Here is a 27568-nt window from a genome sequence, read left to right on the forward strand (position 1 = left end):
TTCACCATCTACCTCGTGTCCTGGCGCTGTGCATTTGGGTCCTCTCTCTGCCGTTCCGTGACACTCACACACAGACACGTGCATGCACACACTCATTAGCGGACAGAGAAAGTGCGACAAAGAATACGTCGCAAGAAATGGAAAACAGGCAAAATATCAGCGAGTCAATGTAGAGAAAAGAGCCCAAGTGCTGCATGTCCTGCCCCTGACAAATAAGCAAAAGTCTAGCCACCACTGAATGACTGTCATAGGGCAATTGTTAACCTATTTTGCTTTATTTGCTAACCTTTTTTAATTTTTTTAAATATATAATATATCGTTATACTGTAAATAAAAAAACAAACATTATCAAGTGTTTGTTTGAGTGTTTTGCCAGACTCCCAGCCATGATCCTATTGTAAACACTGAAGGCTGTCACGGTCTGGACTTTTGTTTTCCATTTCCGGTGTTTACTTTGACATTTTCTGTTTTGGCTCTTCCGGGTTTTTAGTTTTCTCTTTAATTTTCTGATCACGTGCCCCATTAGCTCTTTCTGTTTAGTAATTATTCCAGTGTATTTAGTTCTAAGTTCGCACCTCGGTTTTCTGCCAGATCGTAGAGTGTTATCACCTCAATCCAGCATTTGATTCTCGGCTCCTGTGCAAGTAAGTTCCTGTTTTGTTTTTCGTAATCACCTGTGTTTTGCCCGCTCCCTATTGGTACTGTTGCTTGTAGTTTGATCTCCCGTGTATCACCATAGCCTGCCTGACGCTGAGTTCTGTCTGCTGTTTTTGAGGATTTGTATTCTGGCGTTCTCGCCAGCACTGTCCCCGGCTGTGCTTTTGGGTCCTGAATTTCGAGAAATCCTGACAAAGGTATGTAAACAACTTTGCGCCACCTAGTTATTGAAACAAGATTGGCATCCTGATTTCTTTTATCTTAATGAAGGATTAAAAATCCTTTGTCAGCAAAGCATATGTGGCGCAGTAGCAATGCAACCTTACTGCAGTGAAAACGATGGTCATTTTGAATAGCTACAACTGGACTACTGTAGAAATAAAGTGTGAATAAAGACCAGTAACAGCCCTAAATGTATGTAAGAGTTAGGTCTAATTAAAACTGGCCCAGTCATAGCCAGTTCTCTTACAGATTATTAATAAAAGTCTGCAGCATCACTGCAAAAAAGCACAACATCAAGGAACGACAGCAAGCAACATTTAACAGTGGCTTTGTAGGCCGCTTCTGTTACAGAAATAAATGCAGCATTGAGAGAAAATGTTTTTTTCTCTGTGAATTGAAGTGTGAATATGGTAAATATTCTATCATCATCTAAAATAAATTAAAAACAGATTTACAACAGCAAAATAGAGATTTGAAAGACAAAGACAACATGTGAGAATATTTAAAAACATAGTAATGGTAATGTTTGTGAAACTCTGTCCGTTCAATTATTTATTTAGAGCAAGACCTCACTTCAAGGCACTTTACATGGAGGATCCCTAAAATTAATTCAAATGTATTTCATCTTCTGTTAAAAATGTGATACCACTTCAAATTCTTTAAAGCACTAATCACATGTTCTGAAATATTATTCACAATTGAAAGATTGCACACTATACTAAGAAACCAAACAAAAGTCTTTGAAAATAGAGCAAGTACACATTCTGTGTAGTATTTAATAAAAACATGTCCAGAGATCTGTGTTACTATAGCAACCATGTGGGGAAGAAGAAACAGCTGTGGGTGAAGATTTTAAGCCTTAAGTATCTACTAAATCCGTATTGATCCCAAATCAGGGAAACTCACTTAAAAGTGTACGACAAGTGTGAGACACCAGCATTCATTGGGGAATTATATTTCTTATTTATAATCTGTAATCCCTGTTTTACAGTTTAGCACGCAACATATATATCACATATATGTGTGATCAATGTGTAGCACCACTATGCATCAGCACAGTGTAGTATCACTGTGTAGCATCAATGTGTAGCATGACTCTGCAGCATTACCGTGTAGCATCATTGTTTTTAGCATCACTGTGTAGCATCACTGTGCAGCATCAGTGTTTATTTATTCTGCTCCACTATAAAGAATCAGTAATGTCAGCCTCAGGTAGGACAATTTGACTTGGGGAGCACAAGGGGAAGGAGGGACAGAGAGAAAAAAACACAATGCGAGGCCTTAGGAGATACAGCCACAAAGTAATATATCTGCAAAAATAACTTAAAGTGTAATGGAGTAAAAATATATGTTCCTCTGAACTGTTGTGGCGTTAAGAGTAACAGAAATAAAATAGTATACAACAACAACAATTTGTACTTCCCTTTAATTAAAATGTGCCTGAAGCCTCCACGGACTTAACTGGGAAGAGGGGAGGTCTCTGTTCCTGTGGCTGGACGTGGGACGTGCCGTTTATTTAGCACCTTACTGTGACTCCTACCCATTTACCTCCAGAGGAACAATTCAAGACTGGGATGGACAGAACCACTACCACTCCATCATAAATTACCAGGCACGCTGGGCCTCACGAACGCGCGAGTTGGAAATTGTTCATTCTTCACAAGCACTACTTGTCACTACAACAAAGCAAAACCTTCTGTAACCCAATCATTTAACGTTCGATTTGTCTTAGAAAAAAGCATCGGCTCGAGTGTAGGAACAATAAGGGGCGGTAGGTTCTGTACCTGTCTGCAAATGGCGCTGAACGTAGCAAGGATGTCAACAAATGGTGCGATGTCCGGGACTCACCAGACGCTCTTTTGTCCAGAATCACTAAGATGTGAAGGCAGACGCTGAGCGATTACTGTCGCCAAATAAACAAAATGGTAATTCACGAACAGGCTGCGTTAACAATGTGTTCGGGTACCAGCAGAACAGTGAAGTGGGCGCGGTTTGCCCTCTGTGTTGTCTGATAGACATTGCGCTTAATCCCCAAAGCTGTGGCAGCAGAAGCAACCGTGGCATGAAGACAGAGACGTATGCACTCATACAATGATCCACACAATAGTGGTACTCATGATACGATCAGATAACTATCGAAGTCATAGTAAATCACTTTAGAATTAGAGCGGGAAAAGCGGAGCTCATTTTAATATATAGAGTTTGAACATTTCTCGTTTATTTAATTATATAACCCTAAATCTCTAAAAAAAAACACACATTCTTCCAGAGATGTATAAGTATATGTAGCATTCCTGCAGTAAAAAAGTACTTTTACTTTTCATGTCCTTCACAAGTGTCATATAAACAGATTCCGTCTAGTGTCAGTCTCAGTGTCTCCTTGGATGCAATTAGTTTGGTGTTGTGTACAGTTATATTAAATTAAGTAGCTGGAGTCTGTCACATTTGTCAGACGGAGACAGACACAGGCAGGCAGGCAGGCAGGCAGGCAGACAGACAGACAGACAGACAGACAGACAGACAGACAGGCAGGCAGGCATGCAGACAACCTAGAGGAAGGAAAAGTGCTGACCATGACACTGCTTGCATCAAATTATCCAGCCTGCAAGACTACACATAGGGATGCATGCATGATTTTTACCCTGTCCTTATACAAGAGGGGTGGAGCACTGTATGTAATGGGCCAAATGCATTTGTAAAAGCAGCCAATGGACAAACAAAGCGGACAGGATGCTCCAATCAGAGCTATCAAAGCTACTAGTCATGGCAGAACTTCACTGTTAGTAACCAAGGGCCCTGCCATTGAAATAAATGCAGTGACTGGAAACAGTGGATGAGAGAAGGAGGAGCACCTTAATAATCATACTCCATCTTTATCTTCATGATGTGCTGTTTTTTTACATTACAGACTGTGTTGAATTCGTACTAGCGCCTATGAAACAAGGTCCTGTGATCAGATCCAGAGCTGCATACTCAACACAGCAAAGAAACACACATGAATATAAACTGTCAGTAAATGAAAACTATAACTGCCAAAGCTCATCTAACTGTATTTTACATATTTACAACGACAGTAAGAATGTTTTTCAGCCTGAGGATAATTCCTGAAACTACAGATTCGGCTCCTAATTTATTATTGCTCTGTGCCTTATTTTTTAGCTTATAGCAATTATAAATCTTTTGTGTTTTTCTAATAATTTCTAATAATTTTCTATAATTTGTTTATATACACAGCCACCACTGTTCAACATTTAAATTAATAATTCAACACAGAACCACAGCAAACTAGTCAAATAATGCTCTCTCTAGCCGCATGCATGGATTAGTGGTTCTTAGATGTCTGTGCAAGTTTATTTTTGATCCTGCTCAGATATTTTCATTTTACAAAGTCTGTACTCAGGTTTGCCGTCACTGAAATGCATCCAGATGCCGCTTCCTTGTACTGTAGGTTTTCTGTCATTTATTCATTTTCTCTGGTGCGTTTCCATTTAATTCTGGCTTCCTGTCTATGTACCTGTACCACTACACTTGCTGTCTTAGGAGCGTCTGGCCCCCTTACATCTTTCACATAGTGGTATGAGTCTAGTCTGTCCTCACATGTAATTGGAAGAATGGTGCGCCCATGAAAATAGTCTCAGTTTTCTGTGCATGGATTTTCAGCAGAGCTGACCAATAGTGACTAAAGATTCGTCTCTCTTACACATTAGGATTTCACGGACCTAAAGCCTTGCAGTGCTTTCTCAGCTGACTCACCGATTCTCACACAAACTTTGGAACAAGGTGTTCCATGGAAACACTGAACCTTTATAGACAGCCTTTTAACAACTGATCTACTATTTGTTGTTACAAACACAATCACACAGGCATACAGATGCAGGAAACATGTTCAGGAGATTTTTGTTTTGTGTAGTAATTGTGTTGTAACTTATCATATAGTATAATAACGTGATAGCAGCAGAATCATCTGACAGCAACACATACACACAGTTTGGATACGTTCACAGTGATACGACATCCCTGAACACAGCATCGTGCTATAATTGGCATATCTAAGCTATTTCGGTGCCTTTTGTTTTGCCTCCTGTCTGTACAGTTCCATCTTTTCACACCTTCACACAGCCGCTCCTTCCCCCACTGTTTCATATAAAAGCCACCTTCCACCCTCACTAGCTGCCTGCTCCTCCCCCATTTTAGGAGCAGGTGCTGAGCCAGAGCATTTGCTGAGGTGAAGTGACAGCACAGGGCACTGAGCGGGGGAAGGGGGGCGGCTCAACGCTCTCCAACAGCCTCTCTTAGCTAATCCTTATGCTGTGCTAACAAGGGGGATAGATAAGTCATAGAAGCACATGTGACTTAAAGACAAGGCAAGGCTATAGACATCACCAAGTAAGAAATAAAGCACCATGGTTGGTCACTAATGGGTGTGTAAATAAGTGTTGTTGATCTGGGGACCGGGATCAAACTAAGAGGTCACTGTGTGTCATGCTCTCTACCTGGACATTATAGACTAAAACAGTGATGCTGGTCCCTATAGGGCCTATAGGCTGAAGCTCAGATGTGAATAAAAACTCTCTTCATTGGATCAGCATGCAGACATCTGATGATTATAATCCTTTGTGAGTCAGAGACTGAGACCACCTGCTCATCCCTTCCTGCTGCTGTGCTCTCTGCTGCCATCTGCTGGACACACAGTGTTTTGTTAAAAAGGTTCTCTCCTACAGTATGTGCCATGAACACTGGAAATAAAGTGACTGAGTAAATAACTCAGTCTTACAAGATGTCTCTGATACCAATATTCACTCTATCACAATCAGTGATCACGCACCAGGGTCCATTTCCTTGATTAAGACAGTTACACCATCAACCAATAATTGGAGGTTTAACACATTACTCAATGATCCAAGTCTTCATCAGTTATGTAAGGAGAGAATGGATAACCTTTATGGAAAACAATACACCAGGAACCTCACCTTGTGTTCTCTGGGAGACTGGGAAGGCACATATGTGTGGTAGACTTGTTTTATATTCATTACACAAGAAAAACTTCTTGAATTAGAATTAGAATAAAAAATAATTGATTGGAGTCTCCTATGATAAGGACCAGTTTTTGTATTTGTCACCTTTATGGTAATGTTTGCTGACCATTGGACTGCTACTTTCCGCTCTATGGATCCTAGAGATTGCATCCTCTAGTTCTTGATCCAGGTTAGTTTCTGATGTTCCCGGTTTCTGGGGGGTTAGGTTGAGGTTGGGTTGCTGTTGTAGTTGTGGTGGTTCGTTCATATTATTATGTTCACTTGATTTGTTATGCTGGGCTGGTGTTGGTGGTGCACTTCTGGTGGAGTCCATTTCTGTCACTCGGCTGGAATTGATGTTTCTATTAGGGAAGTTGGATCTGGTTTTAGTTTGTCCGATGTTAACTTTTTTTTTGAGTTGAGTTTGCGGTTGTTCCTTTAGGATGGGTCTTGGTATTACTCTGGTTTACGAATTTGTTTTCTTGCGCTGTCTGAGGTTGTTCGACGTCGTTTCTTGTTTTTTTAGGGGGGTTGGGGTTTGTTAAAGTGGATTTGCATTTAAGGTTATTTACTCTTGTGTAGTAGTTTGTATTGTCATTGGTTGTTCTTTGGTATAACCCATTGAGGCTTCCCGTGGTGTATATAATGGTTTCTGGCTTGTGGTGTGGAAAACGTCTTTGAAACCAACAAAGGCCTCTTGAGCATGTGTCTTGGTAATTGGGTTGTGTGTTGACTGTATAGCTTTATTGACTGAGATTTCCATGGTTCTGTAATGTTATTCCAGTATTTGGAGGGTGATATGGGTCCAGTGTTTGTTGTTGGCTTCTAGATAAGTTCTAGTTTGGTGTGAGGGTAAAGCTGGGTTAATTGATCAATTGAGACAATTTTGTGAAGTGAAAAAAAAAGTGAAGTATTTGGGAGTTGTAGTTTCTCCATTTGACCTTTGGGTTAAACTGAAATGGTGTTGGATTTGAAGAAGCCTGAACATGGCTTTAATGAGCCATCCTTGCAGGTTGCCATAGTGTTCCTGTGATCTAGTGAGAGAAGTAGGAATCTATTTTAGGTTCTTAGTGTTGGTGTAATTAATTCAATAACTTGTCTATCTGTTTTTAGGAGGTGGAATTGGAAAGGAGTTCAACAGGAATAGGAAGCAGAAGGACGTGGTTATGCTGAGCTGTAACCCCACCAGGTTAGGTGTATCCTGTATCTAACCTCCCTCTTCCATCCCTGTAGGTTAAAGAAGGAGGCTGGAGTTGAGTATTTCAACTAGAATTTCAATAAGCGTATTAGGTGCTACAGACATTGTCTTTTTGTAGGTTTAAGGTGTCGTCAGTTATGGTTGAAGCTGGGTCAAACAGCAATGGATTGTTCATGGACCTACTCTAACTGGAATTATAATTATTATTCTTATTCAATGCCCAAATCCATTGTTCTCCATAAGCCAAATGGATCACCAGTCAAGCTCTAGGTCTTGGTCCCAAAGAAAAACTCAGGATAGGACATCCAATTTAAGATGGGTTATTAGGTGCTACACTGTATGATTCTCTGCAGATCTGATGGGTCGTCAATTGTGGCTGGATCAGAGCCGAGCTCTAGGTCCGGGATCTACAGGATCGCCAGTCATGGCTGGACCAGAGCCGAGCTTTAGGTCCCAAAAAACCCCAGAGCGAAGCACCAAACAACTAGTCAGCCTAAAATAGATGTGTAAAAACAAAGTAAATAGGATAGGTAGGGCTTGTGTAATTTTTGAATGTGTCTGTTCATTAGTCTATTTTCTAGGGACAGAATCGGAAAGGAATTCAACAGGGAAGGAAGCAGGAGCACATGGTTATGCTGAGCCGCAACCCCGCCGGGTTAGGTGTGCCCTAGTATCCCTCCTCCCTCTTCCATCCCACATGGGAGAAAGAGGCAGGCTGGAGGTGAATACTTTGAAGTCTATTTTTTTACAGAAGTTTGTTGGTCCACAGGAAGTAGAGAATAGAAAGTAGTTCAACAGGAATAGGAAGCAGAGGCACGTGGTTATGCTGAGCTGCAACCCCACAGGATTAGGCGTATCCTGTATCCCATCTCCCTCTTACATCTCGTGGAGTGAAGAGGAGGTTGGAGTTAAGTATTACAACTAGGATTTTGGATGTGTGTATTAGATGCTAATATAATGGAACCGATAAAGTTTTGTTACTGCCCTCTGGTGGTAGGTGCAGGGGCATGAGTAAAAAGTGTAGTTACGACCTGGAACAGGAAGTGGCAGAGTAGGAAGTGTTTCGGCTGCACATGTTAACAAGAAGTTGTCAGCACGACAATCTTGGCAATGATTCCTTCGGAATCCATGAAACGGCTTCCTCTGTATGTTTTTTGCATGTGTATTAATATGCTTGTAGGACAATTTATGTAAGTGATGAACTACAGTATGTGGGAAATGTACGTAGTGTTGCTCTGATGTTTTATGCAATGTGACAATCGCACTTTTGGTTTTTGTTTAGGTAGTGCATACGCATGAGGATAGTATGCTGAGCATATGTTGTTAAGCTAGCTGTATAGCTAAAAACGTACCTTTAGCAATGACAGCATAGCTAAAGACCTTGTCTTTTGTATGCTTAATGTGTCGCCAGTTATGCTTGAACCCAGGTCGAACACCAGATAATTCAATTCAATTCAATTCAATTCAATTCAATTCAATTCAATTCAATTCAATTCAATTCAATTCAATTCAATTCAATTCAATTCAATTCAATTCAATTCAATTCAATTCAATTCATTTTATTTATATAGTGCCAAATCACAACAAAGTTATCTCAAGGCACTTTACAAGGTAAGGTTTAAGACCTTACACAACTAAACCCAACAAATCCCACATACAGCAAGCCTAACAGCATCTCTAACAAGGATAAACCTCCAGCAGAACCAGGCTGAATGTGGGTGGCCAACTGCCTCAGCACTTGGGGTGAGGGGATAGAGAGAGAGAGAAAAGCACAGCAACAACATAAAAGCTACAACAGAGCCAGGCAGGATGGTAGAACCAGAGACTGGACACTGGCAGGATGGTTGGACCAGGGACTGGACACGGGAAGGATGGTTCGATCTGCAGCTGCCCATCATAGACACAGCTCTGAGTCCAATGATACCTGTAGGTGAGGACAGAGTGGGTCATAGACCCAAGACCCTAAAGCATGGAACACTAAATAATAAATAAAAATATTTTGGGATATTCTTACACAGTGAAACTATTTGTCAATGTAGTAGAAGGCCTGCCACCTCCTCAAAAGGTGGGTGCTTTTACTCTTGATTTTAGGGTTTATGATCCTGTTCATGGATTCTGACAGTGTAATGCCATCTGACAGTGTAATACTAAAAACATGAAACACAGTTGGGGATATGCGAGGAGCACAGCTTAATATAATATTAAATAATATAATAATAATAATATATATATATATAATATATATATAATATATAATAATAATTGGATTTATAGCTCTTGGGTGGAGATAATAATTATGGTTATAATTTCGATAAACAACATTTGGTTATTAGCTTAAATATTATAACTATATATGACAAAGGTCTACAGTTTTGTAAGTGTTTTATTGATAGATCATTATTAATTGAAATAATAATTAATTAATTTACCGCACACCACCCTTTTACCAGGGACCAATAACCAATTTGGAATAGCCTGTCAGGATCCTGGGCTGGCTCTGGAGTGAGTTTGATGAGGTCATAGAGATACCCAGAGGAGAGACGGTAGTGGTTCAAGCAGACTTCAGTGGACATGTTGGTGAGGGGAACAGAGATGATGAGGAGGTGAACGGCAGGTTTGGTGTAAAGGAAACAAACCTAGAAGGACAGATGGTGATGGACTTTGCTAAGAGGATGGAAATGGCTGTAGTCAACACTTACTTCCAGAAGAGAGAGGAACGCAGAGTTACATACAAGAGTGAAGGTAGGAGCATTCAGGTGGACTACATCTTTAAGTAGACGAGGTAAGGTAATTTGAGAGAGGTTAGTGACTGCAAAGTGTTGGTAGGAGAGTGTAGCCAGACAGCACCACATGGTGGTGAGGTACCCAGGTGAGTGTACAGAGAAGATTGTCTCGACATCATGTATTACCCAGCGGTGACCTCACTTTGCCTTTGCCTAGTCTCTGACAGAACCTTGCCGTGCTTTTTGACCATAGCCTGTCCCTGACCTTGTTTTTGCCTGCATCTTGTCGGAACCTGTTTTTGCCTGAACTGTATATGACTTTCGCCTGCCTGACTAGGAGCCATTAAACCATCAGTTTTACGCAAGTTCTCGCTGTGCATTTGGGTCCTATTTTCTGGACCTATTTTGTGACAGAACAATTCGGCCAAACATGGACCCAGCCGGCGCCAAGTCGTTCAAGACCGAGCTCCAGGATCTAGAAACACGGATTCGCACCCAGGTACGCCGACCGCCAAGAGAATCTGATGACAGCATATGGAGAACAACTAAAACTACTCACCGAGCATGTTAATCCAGCTCCATCTCCTGTCATCGCCACCGCACCGACGCCAAGTTCAGTGGCTCTTCACGTACAACTCGGAGCTCCGACTTGTTTCTCTGGTGAATCAGGTGACTGCAGAGCATTTTTGACCCAAATGTGAAATTCAGTTTGAACTTCATGCCCCGTCTTTTCCGACGGAGCGAGCCAAGGTCGCCTTCGCCGTTTCTCACCTGTCGGGAAAGGCGGAAGCTCCACTGCCCTAACGCACATCTTTCAGGAGGTCACGCTAGGTCGAGAAGCAGCCCAGAGGCTGGTGAGTCTCCATCATGGAGATCGCTCTGCTTACCCTTATGCCATCGAGTTCTGTACTCTCGCATGCAGAAGCAGGCTGGGACTCTACAGTTCTAAGTGACGTCTTCATTAAAAGTTGTCTCGCCGAGTCAAGGACAGTTTATGGCCACCGAACCACCGGCCGATTTAGATGAGTTAATCGCCCTGGCGATCAAAGTTGATTGTTGGCTGTGGGCAAGTGTCAGCGAGGTCCGTGAGGAAGAGGAGCGCGCGACTCTGCCCAGACGCTCCATACCAGTGACACAGCGAGTCGCAAGACGCGCCGTCTCTCCATGCCTATACAGAGGGAATCGCCGAGTCGGTCGTTGCTACTCCTGCAGCTCAGCCCATGGAAATAGGACGCATTCGGGTTACAAATGCGGAAAAGGATTGAAGATGGGCTTCAGGTTTGTGATTGTATTGCGGCCAACCCGGCCATATTGCCGTTGTATGCCCAGTAAAAGCTAATGCTCACCACTAGCTCAGAGAATAGTAGTAAGCCAGTCTGCCCTGTGTAAAGCCTCTGCTCGACCGTTACCAGTAGCCACATTCACGATGAGCTCCCAGTCCATCCAGCAGGTGGTACTAGTGGACTCGGGCGCCGATGCCAGCCTTATGGATGCCAACCTGGTTAAGCGCCTGGGGGTCTCCATGGTTCCACTGCCTGCCTCGATGGAAGCCACGGCTCTAGATGATCATTGGCTTAGGAAGGTAACGCACAGTACTCCTATTACCATGGTTTTTCCTGACTCTCACTTGGAACAGATCCATTTTCATATGGTCGAGTCTTCTGCGTACCCTGTGGTCCTTGGATATACCTGGCTCAGATGCCACAACCCCAATCTAGACTGGAGAACAGGGGAAGTGACGGGCAGGGGAGCTGTGTGTCAAGATTAATGTTCTTCTCCCAACCCAAAGCCCGAGACCAATCCGGACCCTGCCCCACCTGAGGAGGAGATCGACCTCTCTACAGTCCCGTCATGTTATCAGGATCTAAGTCTTCAGCAAGGTGAGAGCTTCCACTCTGCCACCACACATTGCATTGATCTGCACCCAGGCACCACACCCCCCAAGGAAAAGGTTGTTTTCTCTCTCTGGTCCAGAACGAAAAGCAATGTCCGAGTATATTGAACAGTTCCTGGCAGCAGGAATCAGCCGTCCTTCATCCTCACCTGCCGGAGCACTGTTCTTCTTTGTTGGTAAGAAGGATGGCTCGCTCCGCCCTTGTATTGACTACTGAGGTCCCAATGCCATCACCGTCCGAGATTCCTACCCCTTACCTCAGCTCTCATCAGCCTTTGAACTCCTCGTGGAAGCCAAGATCTTCACAAAGCTCGATCTCCGAAACGCCGACCACCTGGTTCGCATCCGAGCGGGGGAATGGACGATGGCTTTTAATACCCCTACCAGTCACTACAAGTATCTGGTCATGCCCTTCGGCCTCACGAGTGCTCCAGCTGTATTTCAAGTCATGGTAAAAGATATGCTGAGCCCTATGATCAATGAGTTTGCATTTGTTTACCTGGATAATATCCTAGTCTTCTCTCCCATTGAAGAAGAACATCAAGACGATGTCCGACAAGTCCTGAAAAAACTCTACTGTATGAACACAACCTCTTCGTAAAAGCCGAAAAGTGTGAATTTCATGTTTCCCCCATTTCCTTTCTCAGCAATTCTTAGGCTTTGCTCATTTCTACCCGCGTTTTAACCACCGGTTCAGTTCCATAGCCTCACCCCTCCATGCCTTAACCTCTTCTAGAGCTCCGTTTCAGTGGTCTCCGGAAGCTGAGGCAGCCTTCCGGCGGCTTAAGTCGGCCTTCACCACGGTCCCTGTCCTGCGCATGTGTGGTACACCCAAATATGTGTGACCGCATTTGGTTAAGAAAATAGGTATTGGTTTATTTACACTTATTTTATGATGCAAATATTCTCTGTTATTAAACAGATTTATTTTACATTTTTGATATGTATACCGGCGTAAATATTAGGAACCATGAGTAGGTGGAACCTTCGACACTGTGTCTGCGCACCCCCGGCTGCCTATTGCGGACCATTTCCTGATCCTCTCTAGATGCAAATTGGGAAAAGACACAAGTGTTTCTGTCGTTCCTTCATTGAAGCTTTTCCTATATTTGACAGACATTCTTTTTCTTATCGTGGTCACCACGCCTGGGGCCCGTAACAAACTGTGGGGGCTCGTCCGGGATCTCTCCTCTTCAATCGTCGAGGACAGATCCAGTGATACCAGAACCGCAACGCAGCAGTGACCAGACCGCTACTACAGCCAAGCCAGCCGGTGGGTGTCCTAGGAGGAAGGTCAAGGTGAAAAGTATGTTCGCCTCATTGTGTAACCGCACTGCAGTAAAGGAAGTGTAGCACGTGCAAGTTACTACAGAGTTACTACACAACAAGCAAGTAAACAAAAGGGAAAAAAATGTCAACCACAAGGAAGGAATTAATCTGGAGCATCAGAGGACGCTTGTTCACACTTTCCAGTCCAGATCTCTTTGAGCTAGCCAAGAGTCTAGTACAAGAAAGTAAGGACACAGCACTTTTCAGTCAAGATGATAAAGACAGTTGCATGGACTATGTCACTTCATACCTTCAATCACCTGCACTGTTACAGCTCGAAGATGAGGGCATGAGTCAATTGTTAACGCTGGACGATCTAATAAGCCAAGTAATCCAATCTAGTGCTGAGCAAACAGTGGGTAGAAGTGAAAGTCTTACCAACATGCCTAGTCCACATCCGTCTAAAATTTTGCCAGGTCCAACCCCTCCTGATGGCCCACCAGATATTCAACCTGATATTCATCTAGATGTAAACGCAGACAGTGAAACACAGACAATAGAGGAGTTGAGGAAAGCATATGTGGCACTGGGTGAGAGACTAAGACTATGTGAAGCTGTAGCGCCCGAGCCAGCTGTACCCACCTATCGTAGTCATTCACAGCCACGTCCCGGAGCACAAGTTAGTCCAGAGAGACCGGTCACCCTCAAAGATCTTTCCTACTTGCCTCGCAGAGAATTCAAAGTGTTTGGAGGACAGATCGGAGACAACAGTTCAGAAATCAGTTACAACAGTCTCACAAAGCAAATTAATGAAGAGAACAAAGAAGGATTTGCAGAAGATGAGATTGTGAGAGGTGTAGTGACAATCGTCAAACCTGGCACATTCAGAGACATGCTCATGCTCAAAGACGACCTGTCTCTCCCGGAACTCCAAGGTTTTCTTAGGTCTCATCTTGGAGAAAAGGCAACAACGGAAATGTTCCAAGAACTGATGTGTGCTAGACAAACAGAACAAGAGTCACCTCAGCAGTTTTTGTATCGCATGATTGGACTTAAACACAAACTGATCTTTCAATCGAGACAAGCCAACAAAGACATTTCCTATGACCCAAGAACTGTCCAGGAAGTGTTTCTCCACACAATCTATCAAGGCCTGGGAGTTAAGTATTCAGATTTATGACAAAGACTAAGACCCCTCACCTCAAATAACAATGTTACAGACGAAGAGATCCTTAGTGGAGTTACAAAAATCATAAGTGACGAAAATGAACACCAAAGGAGACTAGGCCAAGTTAATCGTCAAAAACCAGCACAAGCTCAAAATGCTGTCATCGAAACAAAAGATAAGGTAGCCAAAGACCAACCAACTTCACCAACAATACAACAACTTGCAGACCAAGTAGAGACTGGAGTAAGTAGTAGAGTAGAAAACCATGTTTGTTCTCTACTTGAGAACAAACATGGTGGCTAGCTTAATGAACCAGAAAGCAGCACAACCCTACCCCTCTCCCTCACAACCCCCTCCCCTAAGCTTACCTTTCCAACTCCCAGCTAATCATCCCAAACCACCTCAAAAGAAAAGGTATCTTTGTCCAAAGTGCACTGAACAGAATTTACAGGACTGTAGTCACTGCTTTGTATGCTGTGAGTCAGGACACAGAGCAGTTGGATGTTTAAAGCGGACCAAGATTCAGGGAAACTGGAATTGACCTCTGTCAAGGGACAGCCAGGGGCAGGCACAGTGTCACAGTCCCAGCCAGTAGAGACAGCCTAAGCACAATCCACAGAGCAGCGCACCAAACATCACATTAAGCAGACAAGGAAACAGTTAAAACGAGACAAGAAAAAACGACGTGTCTCCTCCTGTCAAAGGTCAACCTCCACAAGCTGCAGAGTTCCCCTAGTTGGTAGGAAGAGTCTACTTAAACGTTTGATTGGTGGCTATCCTGTAACAGTTTTATTCGACTCAGGTTCACAAGTAAGCATAGTTGACAGAGTGGGTCAAAAGATACATTCCAAACTATCAAGTGAGACCAAAACAATGATGAAAACAATGCTAAACAATGAGCTTGAGGTCTATGCAATCAATGGACAAGCAGTTCCTTATGATGGGTGGGTTGAGCAAACGGTAACGCTCGCTGGTCATGAAGATCCTAATCTTATTGTCCCATTCCTAGTCAGTAAGCTGTCGCTCTCTCAACCACTGGTAGGCGCTAACGTGCTTGGAGCCATTATGCAAAGGCAAGTGTCGGATAAGGAGGCCATTGCTTCACTGCACAGTCTTCTACGCAGGACGTTTGGCATGGATGAAGAACAAGTAGTGGCTATGGTGAACTTCATACAAGTGCCTCAAAGGACAGATGGCGGCCTAGCCACAGTGAGAGTTGGTAAAGACAATGTAACTATCCCAGCTGGCAAAGCAGTTCAAGTCTGGTGTAAGGTGCCTCAAAACTTTGACATTTCTGACCCCCTTGTGCTGTATGAACCTGAAGAGAGTGTTGCTTTAAGACATTTGAGTGTAGGCGAAGGGCTCCTGGAGATAAACAACTCTCTAAGACCTTTTGTCAAAATTCCCATCTCTAACCACTCCAAACATGAGATTATTCTGCCGAAGAGAACAGCCTTAGATACCATCCAACAGGTCGCTAAAGTTATCAAGACGTACATGCTGACTGATACACTGGAGTCAGCTCAGTCCTTACAGCCCACTGTCACCACAGCGGAAGTGAATAAAGTCACCTCTGTTTGTGATTCGCTTACTGAGTCCTGGTTGCCCCAAGTCGACTATATCCACCTGAGCCCAGACCAGCTGAAGGCAGTTGAAAAAGTGCTGAGAGAAGAGTGTAGTGCGTTTTCTCGTGACAGTGCCGACATAGGCTGTATCTCTTCCCTGCAAATGGAAATTAGACTCAAGGATGACACACCAGTCCAGAGGGCCTACGCCTCCATCCCAAAGCCCCTTTACAGAGAGGTAAAGGAGTACATCCAAGAGCTGATTGTGAACGGATGGATTGTAAAGTCGCAGTCGCCCTACGCAGCCCCTGTCATCTGTGTGAGAAAAAAAGATCGATCTTTGCGCCTATGTATTGATTATCGACTTTTAAATAACAAAACAGTGCCAGATAGACATCCGCTCCCTCGGATTCAGGACTTAACAGACTCGCTTGGAGGCTACAGCTGGTTTTCAATCCTAGACCAGGGCAAAGCCTACCATCAAGGTACCTGAAAGCATTTACCACTCCATGGGGCCTCTATGAGTGGGTGAGGATACCCTTCGGGCTGTCAAATGCTCCAGCAGCCTTTCAACGGAGCATGGAGGAGATGCTCGACACGCTCCGCGATGAGTGCTGCATTCCTTACCTTGACGATGTTCTTTGCTTCTCCAAGTCTTTCGATGAACATGTCCAAGTGTTGCAGAAGGTTCTTAAAGCCTTACAACGCCATGGAGTAAAGCTAAAGCCCGAGAAGTGTGAGTTGTTCCGCAAAGAGGTTCGGTATGTTGGTCGGTTAGTGTCTGCAGATGGCGTGAAGGTGGATCTCAAAGACATTGAGGATGTGCAGTCACTCAAGCACAAGAGACCACAGACAGTTGGAGAAGTCAGACAGCTTTTGGGATTCCTAAGCTACTATCGGACATATGTGCAGGACTTCTCACGCATAGCCAAACCCCTGTATGACCTTCTCCAAGTCAAGTTTGACACCCCGCCAACCAAACCAGCAAGAGGCAGGGCAAGATCGGCCCAACAATCTTCTCGAGCTCCAGTGCAGTGGAACAAAGAACACCTAGAGATTCTCGAGCGCTTGATTGACATGCTTACCCAACCACCAGTGTTGGCATACCCTAACTTCACCTACCCCTTTATACTTCACACGGACGCGTCCCCAAAGAGCCTCGGCGCCGTCCTGTATCAGAACCAAGATAACAAGATGAGAGTAATAGGGTACGGGTCACGAACTTTAACACCTGCCGAACAAAACTACCACTTGCACAGCGGCAAACTAGAGTTTCTAGCTCTCAAGTGGACAGTTTGCGACAAGTTCAAAGAATACCTCTACTACGCCCCTCATTTCACAATATTTACGGACAACAATCCATTGACATATGTCCTCAGCACAGCTAAGCTCAACGCAGTAGGACATCGTTGAGTCGGACAATTGGCAGATTTCCACTTCGACATAAAGTACCGGCCAGGAAAAGTGAATGTGACGCCGATGTGTTGTCACGCTGTCCACTCGACATTGACACATTTATGAAACAGTGTTCAGAGGAACTGTCAGAGGAAGCTGTAGGTGCAGTATGGGAAGGGAGTAGAAGAGCCAAGCAAGGTGATGTAGCCTGGATTGCAGCCCTTAACCTCACCACACATAGTCAGCCTCTCAAAGAGCCTCTGCATTCCATCAGTCATGACAAGCTGGTACAAGAACAAAGAGCAGATTCAACTATTGGAAAAGTGATTGAGATGAAAGAGAAAGACATGTTACCAACAGACGACAACAAGGTTGACACAAACACAAAGAGACTGCTGAGAGAGTGGAGTCGGCTACATATTGAGAATGGCCTTCTCTACAGAAAGACCAGTGAGCGTAAACAACTAGTGCTGCCTGCTGTTTACAGACAGATTGCTCTCACACACCTTCACAACAACATGGGCCACGTCGGGGTTGAAAAGGTCCTTAGTTTGGCCCGGGAGCGATTCTACTGGCCTTTCATGAAAAGAGAGATTAAAGAATATGTTACCAGGAAGTATCCGTGCATCAAGCAGAAGAAGCCAGCCACACATGTACGAGCACCCATGGGCAGTATAACATCTAGTTCCCCGTTTGAGCTCGTTTGCATTGACTTCCTGCACCTTGAGTCCTGTAAAGGTGGGTTTGAGTAAATTCTTGTAGTAGTGGACCATTTCACCAGGTTCGCACAAGCCTACCCCACCAAAAACAAGGCCGCAAAGACCGCTGCAGATCGTCTCTTTAATGAATTCATTCCCAAATTTGGCTACCCCTCCAAGCTCCTTCTCGACCAGGGTCGCGAATTTGAGAATGAGCTGTTCAAGTCACTCAGAGAACTTGCAGGTGTTGGTCACTCTAGAACTTCACCCTATCACCCCCAGTGTAACCCTGCCGAAAGACTAAATCTTACTCTGTTGCAAATGCTTCGGACTCTGGGAGACAAAGAAAAGCAAAACTGGAAGGAGCATCTGCCTCATGTCATCCATGCTTACAACTGCACTAAGCATGAAGCTACTGGCTTTTCCCCGCACTACCTGTTGTACGGCAGACACCCTCGGCTCCCAGTAGATCTTCTCTTTGGTCTCATAACAGAAAGTGACAAGGAGACACCACAAGGATATGCTAATAAATGGAAAAAGAAAATGACTGAGGCATATCGCATTGCAAACATAAACAGTCAGCCGTCAAGTTCCAAAGGCAAAGCACATTATGACAAAAGATGTAAAGGAGTAATGCTACAAACTGGAGACAGAGTACTCGTACGTAATCTTGGAGAAAGAGGTGGTCTTGGCAAGCTAAGACCCATCTGGGAACAGACAGTCTACATCGTGAGAGAGCAGGTGGGTGACAACCCTGTCTACAAAGTCAGTCCAGAGACAGGAGGCCGTCCCGTTCGCACCCTACACAGGAACCTGCTGCTACAAGTGAATGATTTACCAGTAGACATTGTCCAAAGTCAAGGACACACAGCCAAACAGAGAAAGAATGAGACATGCTTACAGAAGAGGAACGAGTAACACGAGAAGAACATGAACAAGACTTAGACCTACCTCAATCAGGTGACAATGAAGAAATACCTCAGCTTCAGGAAGAAGATGACTTCCCCGCATCCAGCCCAGGTCCAGTAGCAGATCCTGATCCAGAGCCAGAGGATGACACCTACGCAGAGTCACCACCCCGTCTGAGACAATCCACCAGGCAGAGACGACCCAACACGTTCCTTACCTATCCATCTTTGGGCCAGCCAACCTACCAGACTCGTCCTTCGGTGAACACAGTCAGCATCCAGCTTTCACCATATCCTTTTCTGTACTATTCCCCTCCTTATTCTCAACCTCTTTACCCCCCTACCCTCACCCCCAACCCTTACCTTCCGGTTTCTTATGTTATTTCTTGCTATTAGACTGAACAGAAGACATATACTTGAAGATTAAAGACACTAGAAAAAAAAGAGACATTACAAAGACTTTTGAAAAGAGACTTTATTAGTATTGGTTTGAGAATGTTTAAGTCAAGTGTCAGGAGCGTGTGGTACACCCAAATATATGTGACCACATTTGGTTAAGAAAATAGGTATTGGTTTATTTACACTTATTTTATGGTGCAAATATTCTCTGTTATTGAACAGATTTATTTTACATTTTTGATATGTATACCGGTGTAAATATTAGGAACCCTTAGTAGGCGGAACCTTCGACACTGTGTCTGCGCACCCTGCCTTTACTGCCTATTGCGGACCATTTCCTGATCCTCTCTAGATGCAAATTGGGAAAAGACACGAGTGTTTCTGTCGTTCCTTCATTGAAGCTTTTCCTATATTTGATAGACATTCTTTTTGTTATCGTAGTCACCACGCCTGGGGCCCGTAACACATGCCTGATCCTATCCGACAGTTCGTGGTGGAGGTGGATGCCTTGGACTCGGGAATCGGTGCGGTCCTGTCTCAGCGTGCTCCTCAAGGTGGGTGGTTGCATCCTTGTGCTTTTCTGTCCAGGAAACTGTCCTCAGCGGAACGCAACTACAACATCGGCAACAAGGAGCTGCTGGCAGTCAAAGTGGCACTTGAGGAGTGGTGCCACTGGCTGGAGGGAGCAGAACAACCATATAAAGTATTTACTGACCAAAAAAATTTTGAATACATCGACACCGCTAAGCGCCCTCAATTCACGCCAGGCCCGTTGGACCCTTTTCTTTGCCCGGTTCAACTTTCATCTGTCATACCATCCTGGTTCCAGAAACGTCAAGCCAGATGCATTATCCAGAGTTCATGAATCCGAGTCAGGAGTCACGGAACCTACTACAATCCTGCCGGCATCGTGTCTAGTCCATGGAATTGCCTTCTTTCTGTCCACCTAATCGGCTGTTCATCCCTCCGGAGCTTCAGGGGGAGGTAGTCCACTGGGCCCACACCTCGTCCTTTAGTTGCCACCCTGGGGTCCAGCGGTTTGCTATCGTTATCAGCAGTTGGTTCTGGTGGCCTTCAGTAATTAAGGACGTCCGGGAGTATGTGGCTGCCTGTCCTGTCTGTTCAGCCCACAAGCCGCCTCCGGGGTTCCTCCAGCCTCTTCCAGCCTCTTCCAGTCCCACATCGTCCCTGCTCCCACATTGCCCTGGACTTGGTGACGGGTCCCAATCCAGAGGCAATACAGTTGTACTCAAGGTAATTGATTGACCCACTTTGTGCCTTTACCGAAGCTTCTCTCAGCCAAGCAAACATAACAACATGTCTCCTCAATGTAGTAAATTACAGAGGTGCAGAAGCACCAAATACAACACAATCTTATCCACAGAGAAACACAATTATACACCTTTTGGTTAAATAACTTTTATTTGACAATAAAACATGGACTGTGATTCTGAACAACCACGTATCAGCGAGGTTTTGATGATCAATCTGCTCTGATTCAGTTCTCACGCACAACCAGCAGTTGTTGTTCTGACTGTGTCATATGATGTCGAGTAATGTGTCGATTTTAGCCCAAATGTGTCATAATTGCTTAGTCTAGATCCATCAACTTTAAATTTACCAAATCCTCTGTCTTACCTAGACAGCTTCTTCCCCATAACTCATATGGAGTTAACCTCAATAATCAACTGTTCCAAGTCGTCCACTTGTCTTTTAGATCCAATCCCAACCAGATTACTCAAAGAAGTTCTGCCTTTAATCAGCTCGTCCATATTAAATCAAATCAACCAATCTTTACATTTAGCTATGTACCACAGCTTTTAAGGTGGCTGTGGTCAAACCTCTATTGAAAAACCCAACCCTGGACCCTGGAGAACTAGCCAACTATAGGCCCATTTCAAATTTACTCTTTATTTCCAAGATTCTTGAAAAAATTGTGGGTAAACAATTATCTGACCACCTGAGTGGGAATAACCTGTACGAAGATTTTCAGTCAGGATTTAGACAGCTCTGGTTAGAGTCACTAATGATCCTCTATTAGCTTCGGACAATGGTCTAGTTTCTGTCCTTGTCCTGTTAGATCTTAGTGCTGCATTTGATACAATTGATCATAACATTCTATTACAGACACTAGAACATAGAATCGGGATTAAAGGAACAGCATTGGGATGGTTTAAATCCTATTTGTTGAACAGATTCCAGTTTGTTCATGTTAATGAGAAATTCTCCACATGCACAAGGATTAGCTATGGAGTACCAGAGGGTTCTGTGCTTGGTCCAATTTTGTTTAGCCTATACATGTCTCCTCTAGGTGAGATTATTAGAAAGCATTCTATTAATTTTCATTGTTACGCAGATGATACTCAGCTATATATGTCCTTGGAACCAAATGAAACAGATCAACTAGTCAAAATTCAGGGTTGTTTAAAAGACATCAAATCCTGGATGTCCCAAAACTTCCTTCAACTAAATTCAGATAAAACTGAAATTCTTATTGTTGGGCCTAAAAATCTGACACTATTGAGTCAGCTAGCCACCCTGGATGGCATAACATTAGCATCAGATTCTACTGTGAGAGACCTTGGTGTCATATTTGACCAGGATCTCTCTTTTACATCATACATTAAACAAATCTCCAGATCAGCCTACTTTTCCCTATAATTGAAATGAAATATAGCTAAAATCAGAAGCATCCTCTCTCAGAGCCATGCAGAGAAACTGATCCATGCATTTGTTACCTCTAGGCTGGACTACTGTAACTCCTTACTCATAGGATGTCCTAACAGCTCCTTAAAAAGCCTACAGCTCATTCAAAATGCTGCAGCCAGAGTTCTGACAGGACTTAGAAAGAGAGATCACATTTCTACATCTCTACATTAGCTTCTCCGCACTGGCTGCCTGTAAAATGTAGGATAGAATTTAAAATTCTCCTACTCACCTACAAAGTACGCAATAACAAAGCTCCTTCTTATCTTAAAGACCTCATAGTTCCTTATGCTCCCAGCAGAACGCTTTGTTCTCAGAGCGCTGGGCTACTTGTGGTTCCTAGAGTCTTTAAATGTAGAACGGGAGGCAGAGCTTTTAGCTACAAAGCTCCTCTCCTCTGGAACCAGCTCCCTCTTCAGGTTCGAGAAGCTGACACACTCTCCACCTTTAAGATTAGGCTTAAAACCTTCCTGATGTTAGTCACAGGAACCATCTCTTAGTTAAGCTGCAATAGACATAGACTGCTGGGGGACTTAATTTATACACTGAGCTCTGTTTCCTTCTACTGTACCTCTTCTGTCCAATAACCTCCCATCGTTGTTCTATGTTCAACTAACCTTGTCTCTTTCTCTCCAGTAGTTGTGCTTCTATCCCGCGCTCTCTCTCTCTCTCTCTCTCTCCTCCAATCTGTCCTCACCTACAGGTATCATTGGACTCAAAGTTTGGTGTCTGTGATGGGCAGCTGCGGATCCAACCATCCTGCCTGTATCCAGTCCCTGGCCCAACCGTCCTGCCTGTGCTCTGTTGTTGCTTGTTGTTGTTGCTGTGCTTTTCTCTCTCTCTATCCCCTCACCCCAACCGGTCGAGGCAGATGGCCGTCCACATCAAGCCTGGTTCTGCTGGAGGTTTCTTCCTTGTTAGAGAGGGAGTTTTTTCTCTCCATTGTTGCTGTCAAATTAAATGCTTGCTGTATGTGGGATTTGTTGGGTTTAGTTGTGAGATCTTAAACCTTACTTTGTAAAGTGCCTCGAGATAACTTTGTTGTGATTTGGTGCTATATAAATAAAATTGAATTGAATTGAAATTGAATTAACTAATCTATAATTCTGATTGCAGTACCCTTTTTTGGTGAGGTGATTGTGAGGACAGCTGCAGCCTCCATCTGGTAGAGCACTGCTTCCACAATAACTCCTTCAAATAGTGATAAGAGCAAACATCACCATAACTCCCCGGGCATCTGTCTGCAACTATACCTGTTCTGCTGCAGAAACAAATCTCCAACATAACCAAGTTTACCACCTACCCAGGACATGGTCTGATTACCTTACTTCCATCAAGCATTTTCACTGCAAGGCACTGTAAAAACAAACCCCAGACTTCTCAACTCACTTAGTAACCTATAGCTTGCACATTGGAGTGTAAAGATAACAGTTCATCCCAGATTTGGAGTACTGGTACATTTTCTGATCAACAATAAAGTTGGCTTTGACTATAACATATTTCACTGAACTCTGTTTTTATGAGGGAAAAAATACTTTTATTCAGGAAATCACATCCTTGAAATTACACGTTTTTTTATTACTAATATGGTAAGCTATAAAGGTGAACCAACCGTGTGAAAAAAGCATGTGTAAATTGTTATGGGAAAAATTGTCTCTTCCTTATTTTTATGTGTCTTCCTTATTTCTATGCATTTCTATGCAGTTATTATACGAGTTATGACTTATGTTCTGCAATTAATATCTTATGTTTTGTCTTACTGTATGCATTTGATATTTCACCTACATTGTTCAATGGTTGTCTCTGCCTGATAGACTCTCAACTCTAGCTCCCAAACCCAAGGTCGGGGAGTTGTGTCTCTGTCTGTTGAGACTCGGTGCTCCTTTCTCACAGATAGTTGGACGTCAGCGATGCAGGTGTGAGAATGTAAATATCTTCACACACACTGCGACAGGGAGGAGATGGTGCATGTAATTTGATTGGGTTGGAAAGACATTCCACCCTAGTCGGACAGAGAAGCTAAAAGGCAGAAGCAACTTGAGGATCGTGGGCTCTTTGCATCACACCTTCGTGGTGTGTGCAATGATCTCCCCAGCTGGTTTTTGGTTTGTTGATGTGCACGATCAACATCCATGCTTTTTATTTGCTTTCCCCATTATTTTTATTTTCTTTACTATTTCAATAAATCGCACAAAAGGACAACTCTCTCTCATCTACTTCTTTATGGAAAATTTCCACCACAGAAATTGGCGTTTACGAACAGGATCCCGCGGCAGGTCGTCTGGACGGTGTGACCAGGGACGATAGTCCTGAGGACTAGGGTCGCTCAGCCTCCAAACCTCTACAGACATTCAGAGCTGGGAGGACTGCTCACCCGTCTGGATCGCCTCTGACGAGATCCAACGAACTCAAAATCCAACGAACACAAAATCCAACCTCTACTCGGCCCGGTGAGAGAGATTCCGTTTTGTTGCGACTTGTTGAAGAAAAAAAAAAGAAACGGGTTTGAAATTGGTTTCAGGTATTCGGGGTTTACTTGGCTCTGATCATTTGGTTTAGGGAAAGTAAGGCAAATAACAATTAATTCTAAAACACTAAAACATACCCAATTAGACTAAAACAACCAAAGACAATAGAAAATATAACTAGGAAAAGAGATGATAATATTTCTAAAACAACTATTTGGCTGAAAACATCCAAATATAATATTAGGAAAAATTATAATTTTAAAATTTAATATTCGGGTAAAATTAATTAGGTCAAAGTCTGCCCTGGTGGCCGAGACGGTGGTTGCTAAGGGTTGGCTCGTGGGACCGAGCTTGTTTTGTCTGTACTGAGGATACAGACCAGTGTGCAGATCTGAGCGCAGTCCAAAGGGAGTGGACAAGGAAATAAAAGACGGCTTCTGTAAGACGGAGCGCGTTTGCAGGGGGAAGTGTTTTTGAGATACGAGGGACCCGGGTCTTAGAGGGGCCTGACGGTGAGGGAGCACTTCCGAGAACCCTGTCGCTGATCTGAGCGGTTCCCTTTCTACGGAGACGTCCGTGGAAGAGAAATTTCGAAAAAAGGTTCCGGCCGGAACACATAAAAATCTAAGGCAGGAAACCGCCGGGACTCTGAAAGATGGGTTCGGGGCGATCTAAGTCTCCACCACCAGACTGCAGCATTACAAAAGTAAAAGTAATTATAAAAGTAAAAAGTAAATATGGTTATTAGTGCGTTTCATGTTTCCATGAGTGGGAAACTGGTTATGGGTTCAAAAAGAGAATCACTTAGTGTAAAAGACATATGCACCTTTAAAAGAAAAATTAGATACAAAAAGATGAAATTTGAAAAAGCAAAACTATCAAAACTAAAGCCCTAAAAGAAACAAAAGAGAGGAGGAAAAAAAGGAGATAACAACTCTGGGGAAGAATTGTTTGCACTCTGCCACACACACACACCACACACACCACACACACACACCACACACACACACCACACACACATACCACACACACACATATCATGTCAAGAGCAAATGCTCCCATTGTTTCTGCTCTCTATTCTAATGCAGAACTGAGCGCGATGAGGGTAAATCCGGATCTGGACTCCTTTCCCACCATCAGCAGAAGAACCGAAGGAGAAGAAGCGCTAACCAACAACCAGAACAGGGTGGAAGCTCTGACACCACAGCAGCTGGAGGACACAGACCACAGCATGGAGGCCTCAGCGACTCCCACAACGTCTGCAGCCATCACGTTCTGGGCTCATCAGATGAACCAGCTACTACAAGCGTGTGTGTCTGACAGACACCTGCTTATGACAATCAGCAAAGGAAAACAAGGACAGAGCAACAGCAGAGAAGACATGCTCTGACACAGACACTGGTTGAAACAACAGGAGAGGCTTCAGACGTGATCGGCCCAAAAGAGCTGCATGCGAGGATCCAGGAAAGGTCTGTCATCGAGGAACAACTGTCCCATTGAAAGGCTTCACCCACTGGCGCTCACATGAGACTGATGGTTGGGGAAGGAGGAAGGTGACGGTTCCTTTTCACGTGACGTACAAGACGGTACCGCAAACACACACACACACACACATTCATACACGCAATGAAGAAACACGCTTACAGCTGATACACGCTCAAATTCATGTTCATGCTTATCTGCTCGCAATGAAGAATCGCTTTTTGCTTAAAAAAATCCCACAGAGTGATTTTAAAATGATGACAAACAGCTAAATGACAATTGCTGCATGACTTTACAGTCTGATGGGTTCAAACTATTTTAACTTGCAACAAATTCAGTAATAAAATCCTCTATGTTTCTAAAAGGGTTTGTGCACAATATAGGTTTGTCTGGCCAGACTAGAAGACTATAGGAAACAAAACAGACTATAGAGAAAACAAAACAGACGGTAGAAAAAGAAACAAAAAAACAGACTATAGGAAGACTGAGACTGACTGAAACAGACTATTAATGACTATTAAAGGGAAGACGACTATTAGAGAGAAGTAATAATAATTACTGTACGTACCAGACTATTAAAGAAAAACTAATTCTTTCACTGTCTTGTGCAACATCTGACAGCAAGACACCTTAACATTCATCTTTGCTTTCAAACTTGTGCCCAGTTAAATTTTTAGGAAGAGATCTCATGTAGTTTAGATATTTGATTGATTTCCACTCCAGACGGAGTGCAGGTTACATCTACAGACATTCTAAATAATCCCTCTTTTGTTGGTGTTAACTTCAGCTCAGCTGTGCTCTTATCATTAGCTGCTGGGGGGGGCTGTAACTGAGGCCCTCACACAGGCTGCATCACAGCTTGTTTATGATTTCACACACACACACTGACAAACTGGCCTCAACTTCCCTCTTTTGGGATGAACACAGGTCTGCGCTTGCGATTTCTTTTCCTAACGAACAAAAAGATTTTTGATTTTTATTCTACAGTTCCACACGTCCCTCTGTGAAAACATGATGGAGACAGATGCAGGACGTGGGTCCTTTCGTGATCAGATGTCAACGGGGTGGAGACTGGTGAACGACTTCTGACCCCATGTGACGTATTTACCCACATTACATGCTTTTGTTTTTATTTTGATTTTTCAGAGGACGCTCTGACCCAACACTCAGCCTTACAGGAAGCCCTGCTTCCCTGTGGCTCACACACATATGATGTAGGTTTGATCAGAGGATGTGAACTAGTGGTCATCACACCTAAATCTGACCACAAACCATGTAAACAACAACACCCTCTTAAAGGAAGCCATAGATGGCGTTACTGCAGACACCACTAAGCTACAGAAACATTGGATGCTACAGGCCACAAAGAGAGCCTGTCTAAATTACAGTTAGTTCAGACAAAGGTTATTTTCTGGGTCATTGTAATTACAGCTGATGGCAAATCCATCTCACCCAACTGAGTTAAAGCAATTTGAAACCTGCCTAAACCGTGCACGTAAAAACAGCTGATATCTTTTCTAGGTCTTTGTTCTTATTGTAGGACTTTCGTTCCTAACTTTACCTTCTCTGAGGTCCCACTCAGGGTTCTGATGCAGACGTCTTCATCGTCCACTTCTTGTCTCACGTGGACGTCTGAGGCTGAACAACGTTCACCGACCTCATGCTTGCTCTTCAGTCGACTCCTACTTTGGGTCTCCCTGATCTGACCCTATGCGACCTTTCACTCAAACAGTGGATGAGAGATCAGGTTGTACGACTTCTGTTCTTTTGTCCTCATACTGTGTCTTTGATTCTTTTGGAA

At 43.6% G+C, this 27568-nt stretch overlaps 2 protein-coding genes across 27 annotated transcripts in view; one reads left to right on the forward strand and one right to left on the reverse strand.

Annotated features, from left to right (window-relative positions):
• Positions 1-2885, reverse strand: part of epb41a (erythrocyte membrane protein band 4.1a) — a 65959-nt gene extending 63074 nt beyond the window's left edge. For 7 of the 22 annotated variants that reach the window (XM_029166568.2, XM_055512626.1, XM_029166565.2 and 4 more), the window contains exon 1: positions 2664-2877. The gene's annotated coding sequence lies outside the window, so the exon portion shown is untranslated. Of the gene's footprint in view, positions 1-2663 lie in introns of all 22 variants that reach the window. The other 15 variants (XR_005898308.1, XR_008696023.1, XM_055512628.1 and 12 more) reach the window with 6 other exon arrangements.
• LOC121202576 (uncharacterized) lies at positions 418-27568 on the forward strand. 5 transcript variants are annotated; one of them, XR_008696024.1, is made up of 3 exons: positions 418-854; positions 12826-25871; positions 26755-27568. XR_008696024.1 is itself a non-coding variant. In XM_041072783.2 (3 exons), the coding sequence occupies exon 3, from the start codon at positions 15020-15022 to the stop codon at positions 16202-16204; it is 1185 nt and encodes a 394-aa protein (XP_040928717.2). In that variant the 5' UTR covers positions 418-644; positions 776-854; positions 12826-15019; the 3' UTR covers positions 16205-27568. The 5 variants fall into 5 exon arrangements, 3 of the variants coding, with proteins under 3 accessions (XP_040928717.2, XP_055368614.1, XP_055368615.1); XR_008696025.1 differs by having other exon boundaries at positions 12826-12982; positions 19553-27568; XM_041072783.2 differs by having other exon boundaries at positions 418-644; positions 776-854; positions 12826-27568.

The sequence above is a fragment of the Betta splendens genome, chromosome 11, assembly GCF_900634795.4.
Source record: "Betta splendens chromosome 11, fBetSpl5.4, whole genome shotgun sequence".
NCBI lineage: Eukaryota > Metazoa > Chordata > Actinopteri > Anabantiformes > Osphronemidae > Betta > Betta splendens.